Source organism: Aulostomus chinensis, chromosome 12 (genome assembly GCF_037954235.1).
Source record: "Aulostomus chinensis isolate RoL2024-O1b breed Wild chromosome 12, RoL_Achi_v1.0, whole genome shotgun sequence".
NCBI lineage: Eukaryota > Metazoa > Chordata > Actinopteri > Syngnathiformes > Aulostomidae > Aulostomus > Aulostomus chinensis.
Window position 1 is genome coordinate 25,040,485 of NC_141331.1, and position 17,578 is coordinate 25,058,062.

The 17,578-nt window shown below is 45.9% G+C and overlaps 2 protein-coding genes across 3 annotated transcripts in view; one reads left to right on the forward strand and one right to left on the reverse strand.

Moving 5' to 3' along the window:
• The window catches only part of neb (nebulin), a 65,293-nt gene extending 62,440 nt beyond the window's left edge, over positions 1–2,853 (forward strand). The window contains exons 134-138 of the mRNA XM_086219436.1: positions 404–590; positions 722–814; positions 980–1,120; positions 1,224–1,327; positions 1,873–2,853. Of these exons, the coding sequence (XP_086075562.1) occupies positions 404–590; positions 722–814; positions 980–1,120; positions 1,224–1,327; positions 1,873–2,046 (699 nt within the window). The 3' untranslated portion in view covers positions 2,047–2,853. The remainder of the gene's footprint in view (positions 1–403; positions 591–721; positions 815–979; positions 1,121–1,223; positions 1,328–1,872) is intronic.
• Positions 2,854–6,155: 3,302 nt separating this feature from the next.
• Positions 6,156–17,578, reverse strand: part of tbc1d8 (TBC1 domain family member 8) — a 29,028-nt gene continuing 17,605 nt past the window's right edge. Inside the window, exons 7-20 of one of the 2 annotated variants that reach the window (XM_086220882.1) lie at positions 16,651–16,848; positions 14,604–14,753; positions 14,370–14,520; positions 13,611–13,825; positions 12,485–12,602; positions 11,680–11,965; positions 10,111–10,249; positions 9,864–9,962; positions 9,642–9,710; positions 9,260–9,521; positions 8,474–8,539; positions 8,310–8,396; positions 7,654–7,787; positions 6,156–7,132 (exon numbers count right to left, since the gene is read on the reverse strand). In XM_086220882.1, coding sequence (XP_086077008.1) covers positions 6,719–7,132; positions 7,654–7,787; positions 8,310–8,396; positions 8,474–8,539; positions 9,260–9,521; positions 9,642–9,710; positions 9,864–9,962; positions 10,111–10,249; positions 11,680–11,965; positions 12,485–12,602; positions 13,611–13,825; positions 14,370–14,520; positions 14,604–14,753; positions 16,651–16,848 — 2,388 coding nt within the window. In that variant the 3' untranslated portion in view covers positions 6,156–6,718. The remainder of the gene's footprint in view (positions 7,133–7,653; positions 7,788–8,309; positions 8,397–8,473; positions 8,540–9,259; positions 9,522–9,641; positions 9,711–9,863; positions 9,963–10,110; positions 10,250–11,679; positions 11,966–12,484; positions 12,603–13,610; positions 13,826–14,369; positions 14,521–14,603; positions 14,754–16,650; positions 16,849–17,578) is intronic. The other variant, XM_086220883.1, reaches the window with a different exon arrangement.

Here is a 17,578-nt window from a genome sequence, read left to right on the forward strand (position 1 = left end):
TAAGAATATTCTGGTCAGTTGTGGAGCTGGGGGACACCAACATGACGTTCTTGAAATGTTTAGCAGACATTTTAGAAGTGCATATGAAGGGCATTCAGTCTTTAGGTCTTCAGTTGAGGGTTCCTATGTGTTCTGGGAAGGTGATGCAAGGATCTCAAGAGAACCAAAACTGCACATTATTGGCTCTTGTAATGTAAATATAGGTTCTGTCTATGTTCTTGTATGGACACTCAGAGCAATGAACATCAGGCCCAAGTTGTAGAAAACTGCAGTTTTTCTGTGCTTTAACCGTCCCAGAACACAGGAGTAATAAAAGCACGGTTGATATTTCCCAGTAAAGGAGGCACTGTGGCTTGTTGCAGTGCCGCTGATCGTCCACGTGCATGTGAAATGTTTCCTACAGGTCAGATACCATGCAGACTTTGAGAAGAGCAAAGGCAGCTTCACTGTCACTACCTCTGACCCTGTGACGGAACGCGTGAAGAAGAACATGCAGGATTTCAGTGACATCAGCTACCGTGGCATCCAGAGGCGCGTGGTGGAGATGGAGAGGAGACGCACCATTGAGCATGACCAGGAAACCACCACTGGTGCTGTCTCACACACACACACACACACACACACACACACACTGTCACTGTCTTTAGTCTGATGCTGCCTGTGTCTGTTTAACCAAGTAGACAGATTAACGGTCTCTTTTGCGTTGACCTCGTGCCCACAGACCTGCGTGTGTGGCGCACAAACCCTGGATCGGTGTTTGACTACGACCCTGCTGAGGACAACATCCAGTCCAGGAGTCTGCACATGATGTCAGGTGAGTGCAGGCTCAGGGACGACGATGGCCCAGTCACCAGCTGACCAGCACGTCTCATGTCAACACTTCGTCATCGTCAATCAATACTTTAAGCAGATTTGAGTATCCAGTCTGATAAATGGACTGTTTTTATCTTAACGTTGTCATTGGCCATTGCTCTGACAGTGCAAGCTCAGCGCCGCAGCAAGGAGCACTCCCGCTCCACCAGCGCCTTGAGCGGCATGGCTGACGAGAAGTCCGAGTTATCCCAGGATGTGGACCACCACGTGTCTCTCTACAGCAATGGATTCGGGGCCTCTTCTATTGGTAATCATCCTGAATCTCTACCATAAAGTAAACGAACGAGCGGGTGGGAAGCAGCTACGCATCAGTGACATCACTGGTCTGTTGTCTTGTCTCTGACGTGCAGGTTACCAGCACGCCAAAACTGTGGAGCTGCAGCAGAGGTCATCCTCAGTGGCCACCCAGCAGACCACGGTGTCCTCCATCCCCTCACATCCCTCCACCACAGGGGTTAGTAGGACACACACACACACACACACACACACACACACACACACACACACATTACTTTCTTTACAATGTAAAAGCTGAGTCCAGAGGAACAGCTGAGTCACTGATCATTCAGGCTCCTTACTGTCATTCATTATACATCAAAAAGTAGCAGTACTTTGAACTGAACTATGACCTGCAAAATTCATTCAGATTTTATCTTTGTATTATCAGCAAGGTACACTTGAAGTATGAAAGAAAAAAGTCTCATTACAGCTTTAAAATATACTTTTGGAGCAGAGTGAAGCTACTATGTAGTACTACAATACTTGCAGTGATGTTGGTCTTGGACAGTCTTTTTAGTCACGCACATACAAGGATGCCTTTGTGTATGTACTGATACTACAGTCTGCAGTAAATAATCACTGTGAAGTCCATGAAAGGGTCAGTTTATCCTAAATATCAGCATCAGCAGGACGAACTATGTGATAGTCAGACTTATTACAGTGTCCTTGGTCATGAAGGAACTTGTACCTCCTGACTTCCCCTCCGTTGACTCTTTGCAGAAAACTGTGCGTGCCATGTATGACTACGCTGCCACCGACAATGACGAGGTGTCCTTCAAGGACGGCGACGTCATCGTGAATGTGCAGTCCATCGACGAGGGCTGGATGTACGGCACCGTGCAGCGTACCGGCAAGACTGGCATGCTGCCTGCCAACTATGTTGAAGCAGTTTAAAGACAAAGCCCGCCCATCGTGCCTGTGGAGGTGGGCGAGACACACCCACAGGGCCATCGGCGTGGTCCTCGGCTTCGTGCAATGTGTAGCTTTCTGTTTCTAGTAGCTCTAAGTGTATTTATGATTGTTTTGTAGCTGGCAGGTGTGTTGCCATTCATCCGCTGCTGCTGTGGCCTGTGGATGTGACCTCTGAGAGACATGACGTACTTTTCCATACTGGCCCCATAATCTCTGACAGACTCTTTCAGTTGTTTAAACTGCTCGAACAGAGAAGACTCACTCACACACGTCCTGGCCCATTATTTTGTAAATCTTAAAGATATTTAATATATAGAAAACCTTTATTGTCAGAGTGGTGTCAAGTGGGTATTTTCTCCTGAGATCAAAAGGCTTAAACAGTCCCAGTTTTGCCTTGAATGGAAATTCACAAAGACAAATGATCACGGAATGATTTGACTAATGGAAGCCAGAGGGAGTCAGCTCCATCTACCTCCTCCACGATCGAACCGCTCTTAAAGAGAGCCGTACGAGACAAGCCGCGGTATTCCCTCCTTTACCGATGGCTAGCCACTACTACAGTGTGTGTTTTGTTTCTGCAGATTATCTAATCAGTCTTGAGGTGAGGGGATGTTCTCTACCTTTAACCGTATCTAATAAAGCACACCAAGCTCCTGCACCGCTCTGCCTCCTCCTCCTCATTCTGACATCTTTTCTGACAGTTCCTTTCCTTCCTCGGCAATCTGAATTGTTCTCATTTCACAAACCCGGCCGATATTGAAAATAAACAGCAATATTTGATATAAACAGCAATATTTGATGTAAACAGCAATATCTGCGTTTCAAAAATCCAATAATGTCCAAGGCCTTTTATGCTATTCAAATTTCTTGAGAGATATGCAGGCAGGTCCGGTGGAGACGTGCCGGTGCTCCAAGGTTATAATAATAGTTTTGGATTTTTCATTATAGTTTAGTTTTATTTAGTTTTTAATTTTTTTTCTCTAATTTAGTTAGTTTTAATTAGTTCATAGAGCGAGTTTGTTAGTTTTTGTTAGTTTTCGTTTTTTTTCTAAATGGTTAGTTTTGGTTTAGTTTTTATTAGTTTTAGTAGTAGTTTTAGTTTTTTCATACTTTGGGTTATTTGTCAGGTGCAGGATTAAAAAAAGATCAGACTAAGTATTGTGCAATAAAACCCAACAAAAGATACCATTTTAAAGAATGTATTCTTTGTAAGATGCTGTTAATCCTCTCTTGCTCCAACCATCCACACAGAGGGTCAGCCTCCTGGCGTCCATTATGATCCCTTTCAATTTGTGCTTCGCCTTTTCCATCTTAGCTCCAGTTAGGATATTCACACGTGCAGCACCGGGTGATTTGAACTTTGGCTCGAGTGAAAAGCAAAACTTTTTGAAGGCAATCGAGTCACACAGCCTTGTTGACATAGCAGTCTCAATAAACATATTTACGAGTGCATCTTCCAGCTTGTAGTGTTCATGCGTGTTAACTAACCAGCAGCTACTTGGTCGTCGGTGAAAGCAGTCCATGATGGTTGTCTCCTCCTTCCCGGTGCTACTTGGCCGCGATGTTGCTTCTCTTTCAGTGCAGCTACTCATTGAGGCCATTTTATCAAGGTACTCACAATTAGCTTTCTTGTGCGCGCTTCTCAAATGGACCTTCAGATTCGTGGGGTTTTTTCCCTCAAGAAGTATTCCACATATTTTATCACCTGTTTCCAAGACAGTGCACTTGCTTTTGTCTTTCTCGCTGTCATATTGGAAAAAATCCCATATAGGGCTTTGCCGCTTTCGCCCACATTTTGTCGCCATTTTTCCAGGTAAAGTGGCGGAGTGGCAATGAGAAGCCGACTCTAAACGAGAAGTGGCGGGCCGTGAGGTGCCGTATGGCGCCGCCAGCTCGTGTAAAATCGCTCGAGCGAAAATAAATCGATTTCATACCAACCCGAAATTGGCAAAGACGAGAACGAAGGGAATTTTATCTTTAATTTCAGTACGTTTTAGTTAATTGTGTGAACACACAAAATAGCATCAGTTAGTTATCGTTTTTTGCTTTTAATTATAGTTTTTATCTATTTCAGTTAACGACAATGTTTTTTCAATTCTAGTTTTCGTTATTTCGTTCATTTTCGTTTACGATAATAACCTTGCGGTGCTCTGCGGTGAATGAAGTATGTTGCGTGTAATTCGCTAAGTCCCAGTTTCGGGCGTGATACCCTTACACAACGATTTAATCTCCCCAACGACGACTAATGATCAGAGATACAAGACAAGGACAGAAAGTGAGAAGCTCACTTGAACACGAGTCAAAATAGTTCCTCCTCTAACACCGCCTCTGAGGAGCAGGGGGATAAATGACCACCTGGTCACATGCACGGAGAGCAAAACATCCTTGTGACAGTTCAGTTCACGGGTACATCTGGAGATGAACCACCCGCGCTCAGGCACGACACGGCAAACTCAGCAGTCTAGCGTTACGTGACGATGTGGAGACAAGGATCGCTGGTCTGGTCTCACAATTTTGATCCAAAAGCTTGAGAGGGAGATAAGTTTGCAGTTCATCGTGAACTCTTGAAATTTGAAGCATGGCGAATTCTCAACAAAATAAATAAATAAATGTGTCGGTCATAAAGTCCAGAGGAGCAGGAGAGGTTAGCGTAGCTTCAGGAGTCACGACTTGAAGGAGGAGAAGGATTTTCATGTCGCGTATTAGAACGTGGCGCTTCCATGAAATTTCCAGTTACTGCTAGAACTTTTACAGAAACTTCTACAGGCGTACGTTCTGCCACGTACCGGCTTACTCTTCTTTGAATTCTTTCAAAGTTACAGAGTCTTGTGACAAACCTGGAGAGCTAATGAAGGCAGGTTCTGATGGACTGACAGCAGAACCTGCCAAACTTTTACTCGCTGACCTTTTGACATGAAGTATCTGTAGAACGCACGGACAGAGAACATCTCCCAACCACTCCAGGGTCAAGGGTCAAGGGTCAGCTCTCCACCGTCTGAAACCCAATCCAAACTGTTTGCTCGTCAACGGTGACACGCAAACTTCTGCTGGCTGAAAACTGAAACTTGCACTCAGTTGTTGAAGGAACAGCCAGGTTTCACCGCAAAGAGACAAATAACAGTAAAAGTGAAAAAGTGGGATTGGACGCTGTGGATCACTCAGATTGATGGTTTTTGTTGACTTCTACAAAGCTCTTGACACTGAGGAGAATCGCTTCATTTTATAACCTGTAAAGAAGTTTGGATTAGGGAATTCCTTAAATCTCTCCAGCTTCTAAACTCTACAGTGACCGTTTGGTGAAACTAAAGGGTGCGGCAGACCAGGTTGTGGCTGCTGTGCCGGCATCTTTTAGGAGTGGCTCGGAACAGATCCAGTCTAGCCAACCTTCTCCAAATTCCAACTGTTCAACTCCAAGATGATGAGTCTCTTGAGTCATCGGTCTTTATAGAAGTGATTTATCTCTGCATCTTGATTTTTTTTTTTAAATTTCAATTTCAATTACATCACCTGAGGAAATCTGTTCTTAAGTTTTGGGATTTTCATGCTTTGAATAAGTTATTAAAGGCCCAGGAAATAAAATATCATTTTATTATAACGTACAATGCATTTGAGACTAATTGGCTGAAGCAAACGTTCAGAAATCCGATCTCTGTTCAGAATATTTTCCCTTTTCATGTACAATCAAAACGAAGGGGTTTCAGCTTCCTGGCAGTTTGTGACTGAGATGTCGACCAAATCTCTGCTTTTACCATCGGGCTTTCTTGTCCCGGTCTCCTCTTCACAAACCACTTTTCACCTCGTGACTATTTTATATATCGAGAACAAGGACATTAGTTTGCCTCATGCCGCCTCTGTCCAGCTGCAGCGGTGAACACGCAGCTCATTTTCAAAAAGAATACTTTGTGACCTACGAGAACAAAGTATTCGATATGTAGGGGAAAGTCGTGAAACATTGTTTCAACCAAACAGGTTTCCTCCAGCTGGAACGAGGTTTTTGTAGTCCAGCTCCAAACTGTCGTGGCTCCAGAAAGGTTGGGGACGAATAAATGTACAGGACCATGAAATGAAATGGAGGAGAAAAGAGGAAACGCTTCTAGGCAACGTATTTTATTTAAAGGATATTTCCAGCATTTTTTTTTGGTTGTTTTTTTTTTGTGGTCACTGCTTTCTACTCCTTTGGAGAGGGTCTTCAAATATTAAGGTGCGAAAACACAGAAGTTTAAAAAAAAAAACCTGTAAAAACTGTCAGTGTTTGTTAGATGCATCTTTAATGCTGCATTTTGCTTGTAAGAATTGTTTGGCCACAAACGGCGTCAACTACAAGGTAAACAACATGAAAAAGAACATGTCTGCACTGGTTTGGTGCTTCAAAACTCTTTTTGGCTCAAACTGTTAGTAGGAAGGGAGTCTTCAGACAGCACTTCTATTTGTCAGTCGCAGGCCACTGTCGCTCAGGCGGTCCCGGGCTGGACGGTGACGTGTGCGGTTGTCATTCCAACAGTGCTCTGGAGGAAGTTTCACAGCTCTCGTGAGGCTCGTGAGGCTCGTGAGGCTCGTTCGCCTCGTGGCTACTTAAAGCAGTTTAGCTACTGAAGCTCTTGGGTTCTGTCCAACGCTGTCGTGGCCGTTTAATTTCACAAAAGTCAGAGTTCAGTCAGCTGGTCCCTTGCTGCAGCGTCAGCAAACCCGCCCGCTGGTGGTACTGCTTCTCCTTGGCCGTCGCTATTTTCGCCGCCAGGTCCCCTGGCTTCTCGAAGAAGTTCACCAGCACCTGCTCAGTCAGCAGCGACGCCAGGATCTGAGCGTAGCTGATCGTCCACTCGCTCTCCGCTCTCCTGTCACCAGCACTGGAGGACTGCTGGTCTCCAGCGTTCGCCTGACTGGGCTCTGCTCCTTTCTCCTCATCTTGGCTGGAAGCCCCTGACCCCGAGCGCTGCCCGCGGTGGCCAGCCTCACCGATCTGCAGGACAAGACTGGTTACCGTAGCGATAGCCTGGAAGAGGTCATTCTCATCTGGCTCGCCGTGGAACATGCTGTAGAGGGTCTTACAGAACTGGATGAACTCTCTCTGTGGAGCAAAGACCAGAGGACTTTATTGGATCATTTCATCACTTTTTGTTGGAATGTGAAATATGAACTGTTCAGACTTCAAAGACTGTAACTAATTAGCACAAATCACCAGCTTCTAACAGACTGGTGCTGAAAGCATGCAATGTTAAGGTCTTCCTGTTCTTCTGCTGGGTTTTTCTTTTTTCATCAGGTGTTTTGTAGGCCAGCCCAGCTCACGCCTGCTATTTACTGATGTATTTTATGCTTTCACAAAATATTATAATGAGTTATTAAACCCATTCAAACTGACCAATCATATTCAGGAAACCCCAGTGACTTAGAGATGAAGGAGGCAGTGTTTAACACTGCTCATTCATTTCCAGGTTGAAGGACTGCCTCAGCACTCCTCCCTGGACCAACACTCATCAGCTGAACAGAAACACAACTCCAGGTTGAAGCTAAAGTTGTTGAAGCTAAAGTTGTGTGGGCGAGGTCACGATGTGTTGATGGCCTGACGTGTTTGCTGCGTGTGGTCAGCACCTGGTTCATGAGCGGCAGGGGTTTCTCCACACCCTTCTCCTTCTCTTTGACCAGATCCTGCAGCATCTGCTTCAGCTGCTCCTGGTAATCCATCACTTCCTCTGCCACCCCTACTCCAGAGTGATTTTCCTCCACTAGACACAACAATGTCTTACATTCAGATCAAATCAGCCAAACACATTTCTTGTGTTTGTCCGTCGTCACGTTTTGGGAAAGTGTGGGGTCGTTTGAAGCGGTCAAAGCCTTGGGGGGGTTTCACCTTCTGTACCTGGGTGTCAGCGCGTCTTCTGTGCAGAGGGCAGCGGCAGGTCTGATACTCAGACAGGAGCAGCATAGAGAATGGGTTTTATCTGCCAAATACACGCCTGCCTTAAAAAAAGCCATCTGTGCGTCTGATGGCACAAGCAAGGCAGAGGAGCAGACATGTAAACACGTATTCTTGTGTTTTTTTGGAGGATTAATCGTGTTAGTTTCTGCTGTTTCCGTCTTTAGTAGAGCTCCAGAGTTGCTGCTGCTGTCGACTCTGCACAGGAGACGCACTGACCCACATCTGCAGAGGGATAAATGAATACTTCATAAAACCTACGGCAAAAAATCCCAAATATGCCACTATGGCATTCAGCTAAGCGTCTGACATCTTGAGTGTTTGGACCAACCTGAGGGCAGATTGACATAGAGGGGTCTGGTGGTGGACACCAGGGGGCTCTTCATCAGAGACGGGTCATCCTCGCTTTCTATCAGAGCTGCAGGGACAAACAAAGAGTTGAAGAGAAGACAGAGCGCTGGAAAGGTCTCTCTCCATGCCCCAAGGAGGACTCACCTGGAGGGATGTGCAGACGATAAAGCAGCCTTATCTTCTCGTTCAGCTCCTCACAGTAGAACGTGTCTAGAACGTAGAACGTGAACACACACAAGATGTCGCCTGATGACTACATCTCAAAAGCACCACACAACTTGAAGCTTGGGGATACAGACGTGACATGGGAACATGTGGAAGCTGAGATCCAGGGACCTGCTGACTGCTAGTTAGCTTAGCAAAATGAATGGTAGTGGACGATAAGTGTTAGTCAAAGGTTGGCAAAGAGAAAGTCATCCTCTCTGACAAAGTCGGCCATGATTAGCATTAACAGTTGCTCTGCTAGCCATAAGCAACCGAATTTGAAGTGACAACGAAGCCTTTGAGGTGCTGCAGGAAGTCCCTCCACCCAGCTGTTTGATCAGGACAGGAGGCCCAACTATGAGTCGGAGCTCGTTCCAGAAATCCTTTTATAGCTCTCTTGGAATGAATGATTGTTATGTGAACCCTAATTACACTAATTAAGCAAGGTCCTTTTTGCTAATCTGCCTACGCACTTCCATTTGTTGTGCTAAGCTAACTCAGGAGTAGTCTCAGCTCCTTAATCCAGACAGAAGGAGGGAATGTGCCTTCTTGTCTGACTCTGTGGAGGATGGTCAACACGCATACATGCACATAACATGATCGCTTTATTAGCTCAAGTATCGATGAAGTAAACAAATCAAAAAGAAGTGGGGCCATATTCAGACAATCTTATGAATGCTATTTAGCTCAGCTACACCACTTCTCATTCCACCCCCCCACACCTACCCAGCCAACCAGTAAACTCCCTGAAGGTGACCAGATTGTCGTGGTCCTGGTCAAGCAGCGTGAAGGTGCGGTTGGCCAGTGTGTCAGCATGCTGGTTTGAGTCCCCGGGCCACGGCGCCAGAAGCCCGTACAAGCTCTTGAACTGGGGCAGGTCCAGCCGGTACTGCCTCTCCATGTAGGAGTCACCACGGCGCCACGCTGCTGCCTCCGCTGCCGCTGCCGAGCTGCTGTCCCCCCAGTACAGACTGATGAAGTGCTCCGTCTGGATGAGGACAACACCGCCACAAACACATTCGATCATTTCTTCAAACCTTCCGTAACACGAGAATCAAAATGTTGCAGAAAGCGGAAATAAATCAGCAGAAAAACATGAAGAGGATACCTTGAAGAGGTCGTACACATCAGCCAAGTTCTCTGGAGAGATGGAAACATCCGGCGTCACCACTCGCAGCTACACACACACGCACGCCAGAAAGCACACACACACACACAAAATACAGGCAGTGCTCTGAGTGCAGGATATGTGCTTAGTTCCTATCTTCAAGCCCGATCTGTTTGTTTTTCAGCCCGAGGCAGCTGAAGAGTTCTGGCAGTGTGTACTCACTGCGTTTTCTTTGGTAGTGTCTTCATGGGCCTGCAGTACTTGGATTCTGTGTCGACAGCGAAGCCTCTCAATCTGCCTCACCGTCAGGTCGCCAAATTTCTGAGGAGACGTCAAAAACAAAAGGGAACATACCTAAAATCATTTAACCGTGACGCACAGCTTCAATGACACGGATGCAGTGTTGCTTTTTTACCCTTGAACCAAGACTGAACAGATATCTGACCTGAAAGATGTGAGCAGCTCTCACCTCATAGGACTCATTAATGAGGTGGGTTATGTTGGTGTGTCCCACTGCAGCAGCATCAGGGCTGCTCCTGCTGGTCTCCTCGGCAGGCTGGGAGGACCCGAGACAAGCAAGTTCCTCGCTTCCAACCCGCTCCAGAAAACTGCAGAAACAGGGCCAAGGGTTGACGTTAACCACGTCAGCTGGAGTGCCTGAGATGGAGTCACAGGTTTGGCATCTCAAAATCCCTCTCGACTTTATTACGTCTGACTTCTATCAGCGCCTGGTTCCTGTTCCTGGAACAAACCAACTTTTGTGGGGGAAATGCCCTTATTGTTCATCATAACCAGAGCCAGGCGAGAGGATAAAAACTGACATCCACAGAGACCTGGTGCTGGCTAACTAGCTTAGCACAATGAATGGAAGCGTCGAGGAAGCGTTGGTATACCTCAGTGAAAAGTCATCCATCGTCGTCTTCCGCTTATTCCTTACTAGTAAGGGTCGCGGGGGGGGGGGGGCTGGAGCCTATCCCAGCATCTACCGGCGAGAGGCAGGGTTCAACCTGGACAGGTCACCAGTCCATCGTAGGGCCAACATACAGAGACAGACAACCATTCACACTCACATTCATACCTACGGTCAATTTAGAGTATCAATCAGCCTCGTCCCCAAATTGATGTCTTTGGACTGTGGAGGAAGATGGAGTACCAGAGAGAACCCACATAGGAACAGGGAGAACATGCAGACTCCACACAGAAAGATCCCACGCCCGAGCCGGGACTCGAACCCGGAACCTTCTTGCTGTGAGGCCACGGTGCTGACCACTGCTCCACCGTGCAGCCCTTCATCCAGTCCAAAGTGGATAATTTGTCAGTGGCCGTTCAAAGTTGTGACGCCTGTGTGACTGTCTTGGAGGGTTCAAGTGTTGCCTCACCGACTCTTGCTGTCATCGTCATCAGATTGTCGTTCAAGTCCAGCTGAGGTAATCTACTCTCAAATTGACTCACTCACTATTTTGGAATCAAACTGAAGACCTGTCTTTCCTCAACCCATTGTAGCCAGGTATATTAACAGCAGTCCTTAATGAAAGAAAGCTACTTTAAGCAGCTTAACCACTGCACCACCGTGCAGCCCTCAAATGTCATAATTTTAGAATCCTGACAAGTGCAGCACCTACGTTGTGCTTCATCACATCTTCAGCCAGTAAAGTAAAACTTTTGTTGGTGACGAGAGCTCCTGCTGCTACGACTCATGGCCAACTTTGTAAGAGAGGATAAGGAGGATTACCTCTGGACAAGCTAAGACCTTGAACGTGATCTACTTGATGACTTTATGTATGCTAAGGTATGCTAACACTCTCCATCCACTACCATTTGGTCAGTTGGTCTCTGTGGGCCTCAGCTCCTGGTGATGTGATCTATATCAGCTCTACTCCTGGGGTTTCCACCAACGACAGTCTACGTTTATTATTCTGCACAGCATAAAGCCGAGCACCAAACTCTTTCTCTGTCATTCAATCACAATAAATGTTATTATGAACCTTGAAATATCAAACACCCTCCTCTGGTTCCATCTCAGTCATGACTAAAGTACCTGGTGAGAATCATGAGAGCCTGTCCGTCATCTGTGCTGGCTGACAGCTGAGTAGCATTGGCTGCCAGCACAGCTAAGCCCAGCTGGAAGATGGCTTTGATCCCATGGAAGAAAAAACAGTCAACCACACAGACGGCGCTGTGGAAGGGCAGGACGCTGAGGAAGAGGGTGAGGAACCACGAGAGGGAGACGGACGAGAGTGTGGAGAGGTCGGGGAAGTGTTCAGCTAGCTCAGGCAGACGCTCCCTGATCAGCTGCTCGAACACCGACTGATCCACTTGAGCTCCTGCAGGGGGAGTCATGGAGAACATGAGTGTGTGTGTGTGTGTGTGTGTGTGTGTGTGTGTGTGTGTGTGTGTGTGTGTGTGTGTGTGTGTGTGTGTGTCTGCCAAAATCAAAATAATAATGATAGTCAACAATACCAAAACAACCATTTTATCGGTCTCTTCAAATCATGTTTGTGGAACTGAATGTACAACCATCTGTAAAAAAGGAGAATGACGGGATCCCAGCTGCTGTTTTCTTCAGGGACATTAAAGGAAGAGGAAATGGTTCCAAATGCATCATGCATGTCATATCAGCAGAGCAAGTGACAAAGCACAGGAAGCAGTCCTGTATTCAGAGGCTAAAACAAGCCTGGTGCAGACCAAACAGTCGCAAGCTGGATGTGAATGAACTCTGCCTCCATGTTTGCAATCAAGCCATAATTCAACCAAAAAGAATCTAATTTGTCTTTGTGCGTTTAAGACACGTATGCGATGACACATTTGAACTTTGGCTTAAACACGGCGCGTCTTCTTCTCACCTATCACTCTGCGGTTGAAGTAGTCCGGCAGCATCCTCTCACAAACAGCCACCAGCAGCCAGAAGGCTTCTTCCTCTTTGGCGTAGAGCAGTAACACCGAGGCCAGGATGTTCATAGACTGGACCGCAAGACATGACCCAAGAGCGATCAGAAACCAGTCACCTCAAACCAGTTCCCACTGGTTGATCTACATTCACATACAAACCTACCCTTCAAGAGTCATCTTTTAAATCTCTACGGACCCGTCTGAAGAGGAAGGCTGTTCTTATTCCTACAATCGGTATCGCTCATGTATGATCTGCAACAATGTGAGCTAGAGGACAGACATTCTCACACTTTTTCTGGCTCATTAATTCGCAATTTCTTTAGCAGAATTAGCATTCGTTTATCATTACTGGTCGGGCAGTTGGGGGTCATAAAAATCCATGACCTGAACGTCATTGCTTATTGGGTTTGTAATGTATAAAATAATGAGGTATTATTCAAAATCAACGTACTCTGTGTGACTGATGGAAAACATGAGCCGAGTGGTATTTATGGACAAAATGGCTTCATACCAATCAGTTCCTACTTTGTGGCGACTTCATCTCTCTGACTGGTTTCAATACATTTCAAATGAACATCAGTCGTTACTTTGAGAGTTAACTCATTTCATCCCACACTGATATCCAACTGCACTGACAGGCAGAAAAAAGAAATGACTCAGGGTAATAAATTCAGAGAGCAGATTTTTACATTTTCCCATTATTTTCCAAGACCTTTTAGGGCAGCTTGGCCACGTCTACGTTTTCTTCCACTTGATTAATAAACGGGAATCCATGTCAAGTTTCACCAGCATGTCTTTAACTCAAATAAAGACCAGCTGCATTGCTTGACGAACAACACAAAAACATGAATCAACGACTTCAACACGTTGAGGTCAATCAGAATGAACCGAGAGAGATTTGTAACATTCTAACATGAAGGTGTTTAGGAAACAGGTTTCCGCGAAGTTTTCAAACATTTCTGGCTTTCATTTTGTTTTTAAGACTTTTCCAGGTCTAGAAACAGCCATTTTCAGATTCCATGACTATTCCAGGTTTTTCATGACCGGATGAGTCATGTATATTGCTAGCAAAGTTCATACCTGGCAGTATCCAATCTTGGGGTTGCGATGAGCGTAGGCGGTCAGCACACGCCTGAGAGCAGCGATACCAGTGGGGTTCTGGAAGGCGGGATGATCCGGCAGCGAGCGGTGTAGGTCCCGCTCAATCTCCTCGGTAGCCAAGTTATTATGACCCATTGATTTCTGCACCAGGTTGGTGTAGTAGCCCTGGTGGGACTCCAGCTCAGAGGAAGCATCTGCAAACCCAACAGACACAAACCAACACCAACACAGGGAGTTACCATGGATTCTTAGGACTCGTATCCACAGCATCTATGACAGGATGCTGCAGAAAAGAGTACAGCACAAATATAACTACAAAATGAGGCCATGACAGGCAGCACGGTGGTGCAGGAGGTCCCGGGTTCAAGCCCCGGCTGCAGCACGGGGTCTTTCTGGGTGAGTCTCCATGTTCTCCCTGTTCCTGCTGGGTTCTCTCTGGTACTCCAGCTTCCTCCACAGTCCAAAGACATCAAGAGGGACCAGGTTAATCCAGACTCTAAATTGACCGTAGGTGTGGCTGGGAGAGCCAATGGTTGTCTGTCTCTATGTGTTGGCCCTGCCATGGACTGGTGACCTGTCCAGGGTGAACCCTGCCTCATGCCTGAAGGCTGCTGGGATAGGCTCCAACACCCCCCCCCCCACCACCACCACCACCACCACCCTTAACAGGATAAGAGGAAGAAAATGGATGGACATGAAGATAAGTTCCTCTACACTAAAGTGTTTCTTCTCTCTCACCTGACAACATGATCCATAGCTCGCCCCTCAGCGATTCCGGGATCCCCATGGCAACCAGCCTTTGGATTTTGTCTGTGCGGAACATGTGGACGCCACGTCCAAACTCGGAGAAGTGATCCTCCCACAGCCTCTCTTTCACCGGCTCCATCGTCTGACACGCACACACAGATTCTGTCATGAGCATTTCAAGGCACTCAGGCAACGCCAGCAGGTTTTCATTCACGATGCCTCCACCTTGTTGTTGGTGGCTCCTGGTTGGTTGTGGTGGAAGGCCGTCATCAGAGCCTCACTGTTGACGGTGTTACGAAGAACCTGCTCCTCTATCTCCTCCTCATCCGAGTACCCGGTGTCATAGTAGAAGGTGTAGTACGGTGTTGGAGCACTCTGAAGCAAATGTGAAAAAAAAGATCATTGTTTTGGAGCTGTTTGGACCTGGCGCTTCATCACGAGGCCGATGAAACTCACCGAAAACATAGAAACTGCATCAGAGGACTGCCAGTCTGAAGCTGCTTCATCCATGTAAATCCTCAAATGTATTATTTTTCACAAAATATTGTATTTTCTTGTACAGGTGAGGTGATACTTAAGCAGTGGCTCATTTAATCTCCCCTGTGTGTATGTTGTAGTGTTTCTGTCTCCTAAGGTCTTTGTGGTGTCCCGGATGTATAAAACCAAGTGTCTCAGACGAGTCAGAGGTACGCCACTCAAACTCAGACTTCACATCATCTGACTGAGCGCTGCAGCAATAAGTCAATCAAAAGAAAATTAACTGCCGCTTATTTTCCCTTTTGATGAATCTTTATGCGGACCTGCCACACAAAAACAGCGGCAGCAGGTTCGGAGATGTGCATCTTTCTTGGTCTGTCGAGAAGGAAACTCTTCATTCACACAGCTCTCCTGAGATTTGTGTCGCTTGTTTCTACTCAAACAATCAAACTCACACGATCTTTCGCGGGTCTGTGGTTCTCTTCTAGACGCGACCCTCTGTCTTTCTGTCAAACCAGCGACAGCAGCCTGTGAACAGCAGGGTGTTCCACTCACACACACAGACTTGATTTGTGTGGACACTCAGGTTTTGGCATTTTATTTTTTATCAGTCCAAGAGGACGACAGCATCCGTGATTGATGAGTGATCAGTCGGCCCTCCTCTCCTCCCTCACCTGTTGGCTCTGCTCTGAGGAGGTCGGACAGTTTCTGACAGAGACTCAGACTCTCCTGTTGAATGTACAGGCCTCCTTATGCAGCTGTTTAGTCTTAAAAGTACACCTGGTTGGTGTCGATGTCATTCGCCATCACCTGACTTTCGACTTCTTTAATAAACTCCATCACTGACAACACGTCTCCTCCACCTGCAGCTCTGCTCTGGAAACTGAATCACAGTTCCATTCATACATGAAAGCAAAAATAAACACGCTGGCTTTGGGGGCGACTAAAACATCCTGCTCATGAAGACAGTCAACAGATCTGTGTGTGTGTGTGTGTGTGTGTGTGTGTGTACTACATGCACGTGTATGTAAGAACTGCAGTGATGCTGCAGCCGTGTGTGAAATTATATCAAAACTTAAACTTGAGCTTCTCAATGCTCCATAATTCAGCTGTTTCATTCTGAGTATCAGTTCCCACCCCGACGTGCAAAACAAAGTACAGTTCAGATTTAAACGTTCGCCTCGAGGAGTTTTAGCCATCGAATTACACCAGTAACTCGAGAAGTCGTTTCAGCCCTAGTATACACATACAAATATATACAAATATATGTAAATGTACATATAGACAGGATAAATAAATAAATAAATAAAAGATTATGCACATCTTACAAGTTCAAGTGCAAGTTGAACAATCACCATAAAGGAATAATATGCACCGCCATTATTTTCATGCCTAGTCATCCTTCAGTGGTGATATTTTTGTCTGGAAGTAACACAAATGTCAAAGAGAGTAAATGAACTGGTCTACACGAGGAGTAATATTGTAAAGTAACATTACTTTTCAATGAAAGTAACTAGGAATATCTAATATGCTACATTCTGGAAATCCAAAAGTGTAAAAGAGGAATTTTGATGAGTTTTACAAACTAAAGAAGTCATTGATTTTGAAAATAATCTGCAGCCTCATCCATGATGAACAGAACTGTTCTTTGCATTCTAATCTCTCGACAGTAAATAAACGTCAGAACCTTCTGGTGTTTCAGCGAAGCTCAAAGGTCAAAAAAGGGTGAAGACGATGGGTTTTCAGTGGAGGCGACCAATAAATAAATGAAAAAGCAGCGTTCAAACATGCGTACCATCGTCCTCCTGCCGTGCTTGCTGCTGCGAAACATCGACTGCTTCCACTGAAGTGCTCGAAGTCTGGAGTTCATGCACTCGACCAGCTCGTCTCTCTCCTGCAGCTCAATCAGCTGGAAGGCCTTCTTAGTGCGGATGCTCACGATGACGGGGTTGGGAAGCACGCTGGTGCTCTCCGCTTTCTCTATCGACAAAACCTGAGCAGAAAAGGAAGGAGACGTTGCACCAAAAAATACAGCTCGTCATGATTTTAAAGGAACATACACTGGACAGAAAGCAGTTGCCTGAAGAAACTGAAATACTTCAACAAATAAATTGCACACTCCTGTCTACTAGAGCCAGACGGCTAAAAAGAAATGATCTTATTATTTTTCAGTGTAATAACTCCGTGAACATTTTATGAATTGCTACTTGAAGGACGTAATGTTTTCACTGGTGTGTGTGAGCAGGTCTTCAAGAAGAGCTCTGCTCCTCACTATCAACCAAAGCCACCAGGTCCAAACCGAACCTCCTGCAATACCAGAACAACCTCAGCTTCAGGGCTGTCCTTTCAAACCAGAGCTCTCCTTCCTTGTTTGCACGCAAGTCACTTACAGCCGGTGCTTTTGTCATCTTTGCAGCATTGAAAGTTCAAGAAAATCCCAGCAATACTCATTCCGGCAAATTGGGATGAGGAATTCAAAGATCAAAAAGGAAATGCTGTAAAAAAAAAAAGTGTAATCAGAGCATAATTTTAGGCAATAAGCTCCTTTAATTCCCCCCGTTAACATCCTGATCTTACTTTGATCACGACTGCTTCCATATTTTCAAAAGGTTACTCTTCATAATGCACCCACGTCAGCATAAACGTGAGTGTGTGAGTGTTACATCTGCCACTTTCCCCTCCATGTGTGAATGTGGCGCTGTGCAAACGTGTTAATTTGTTAC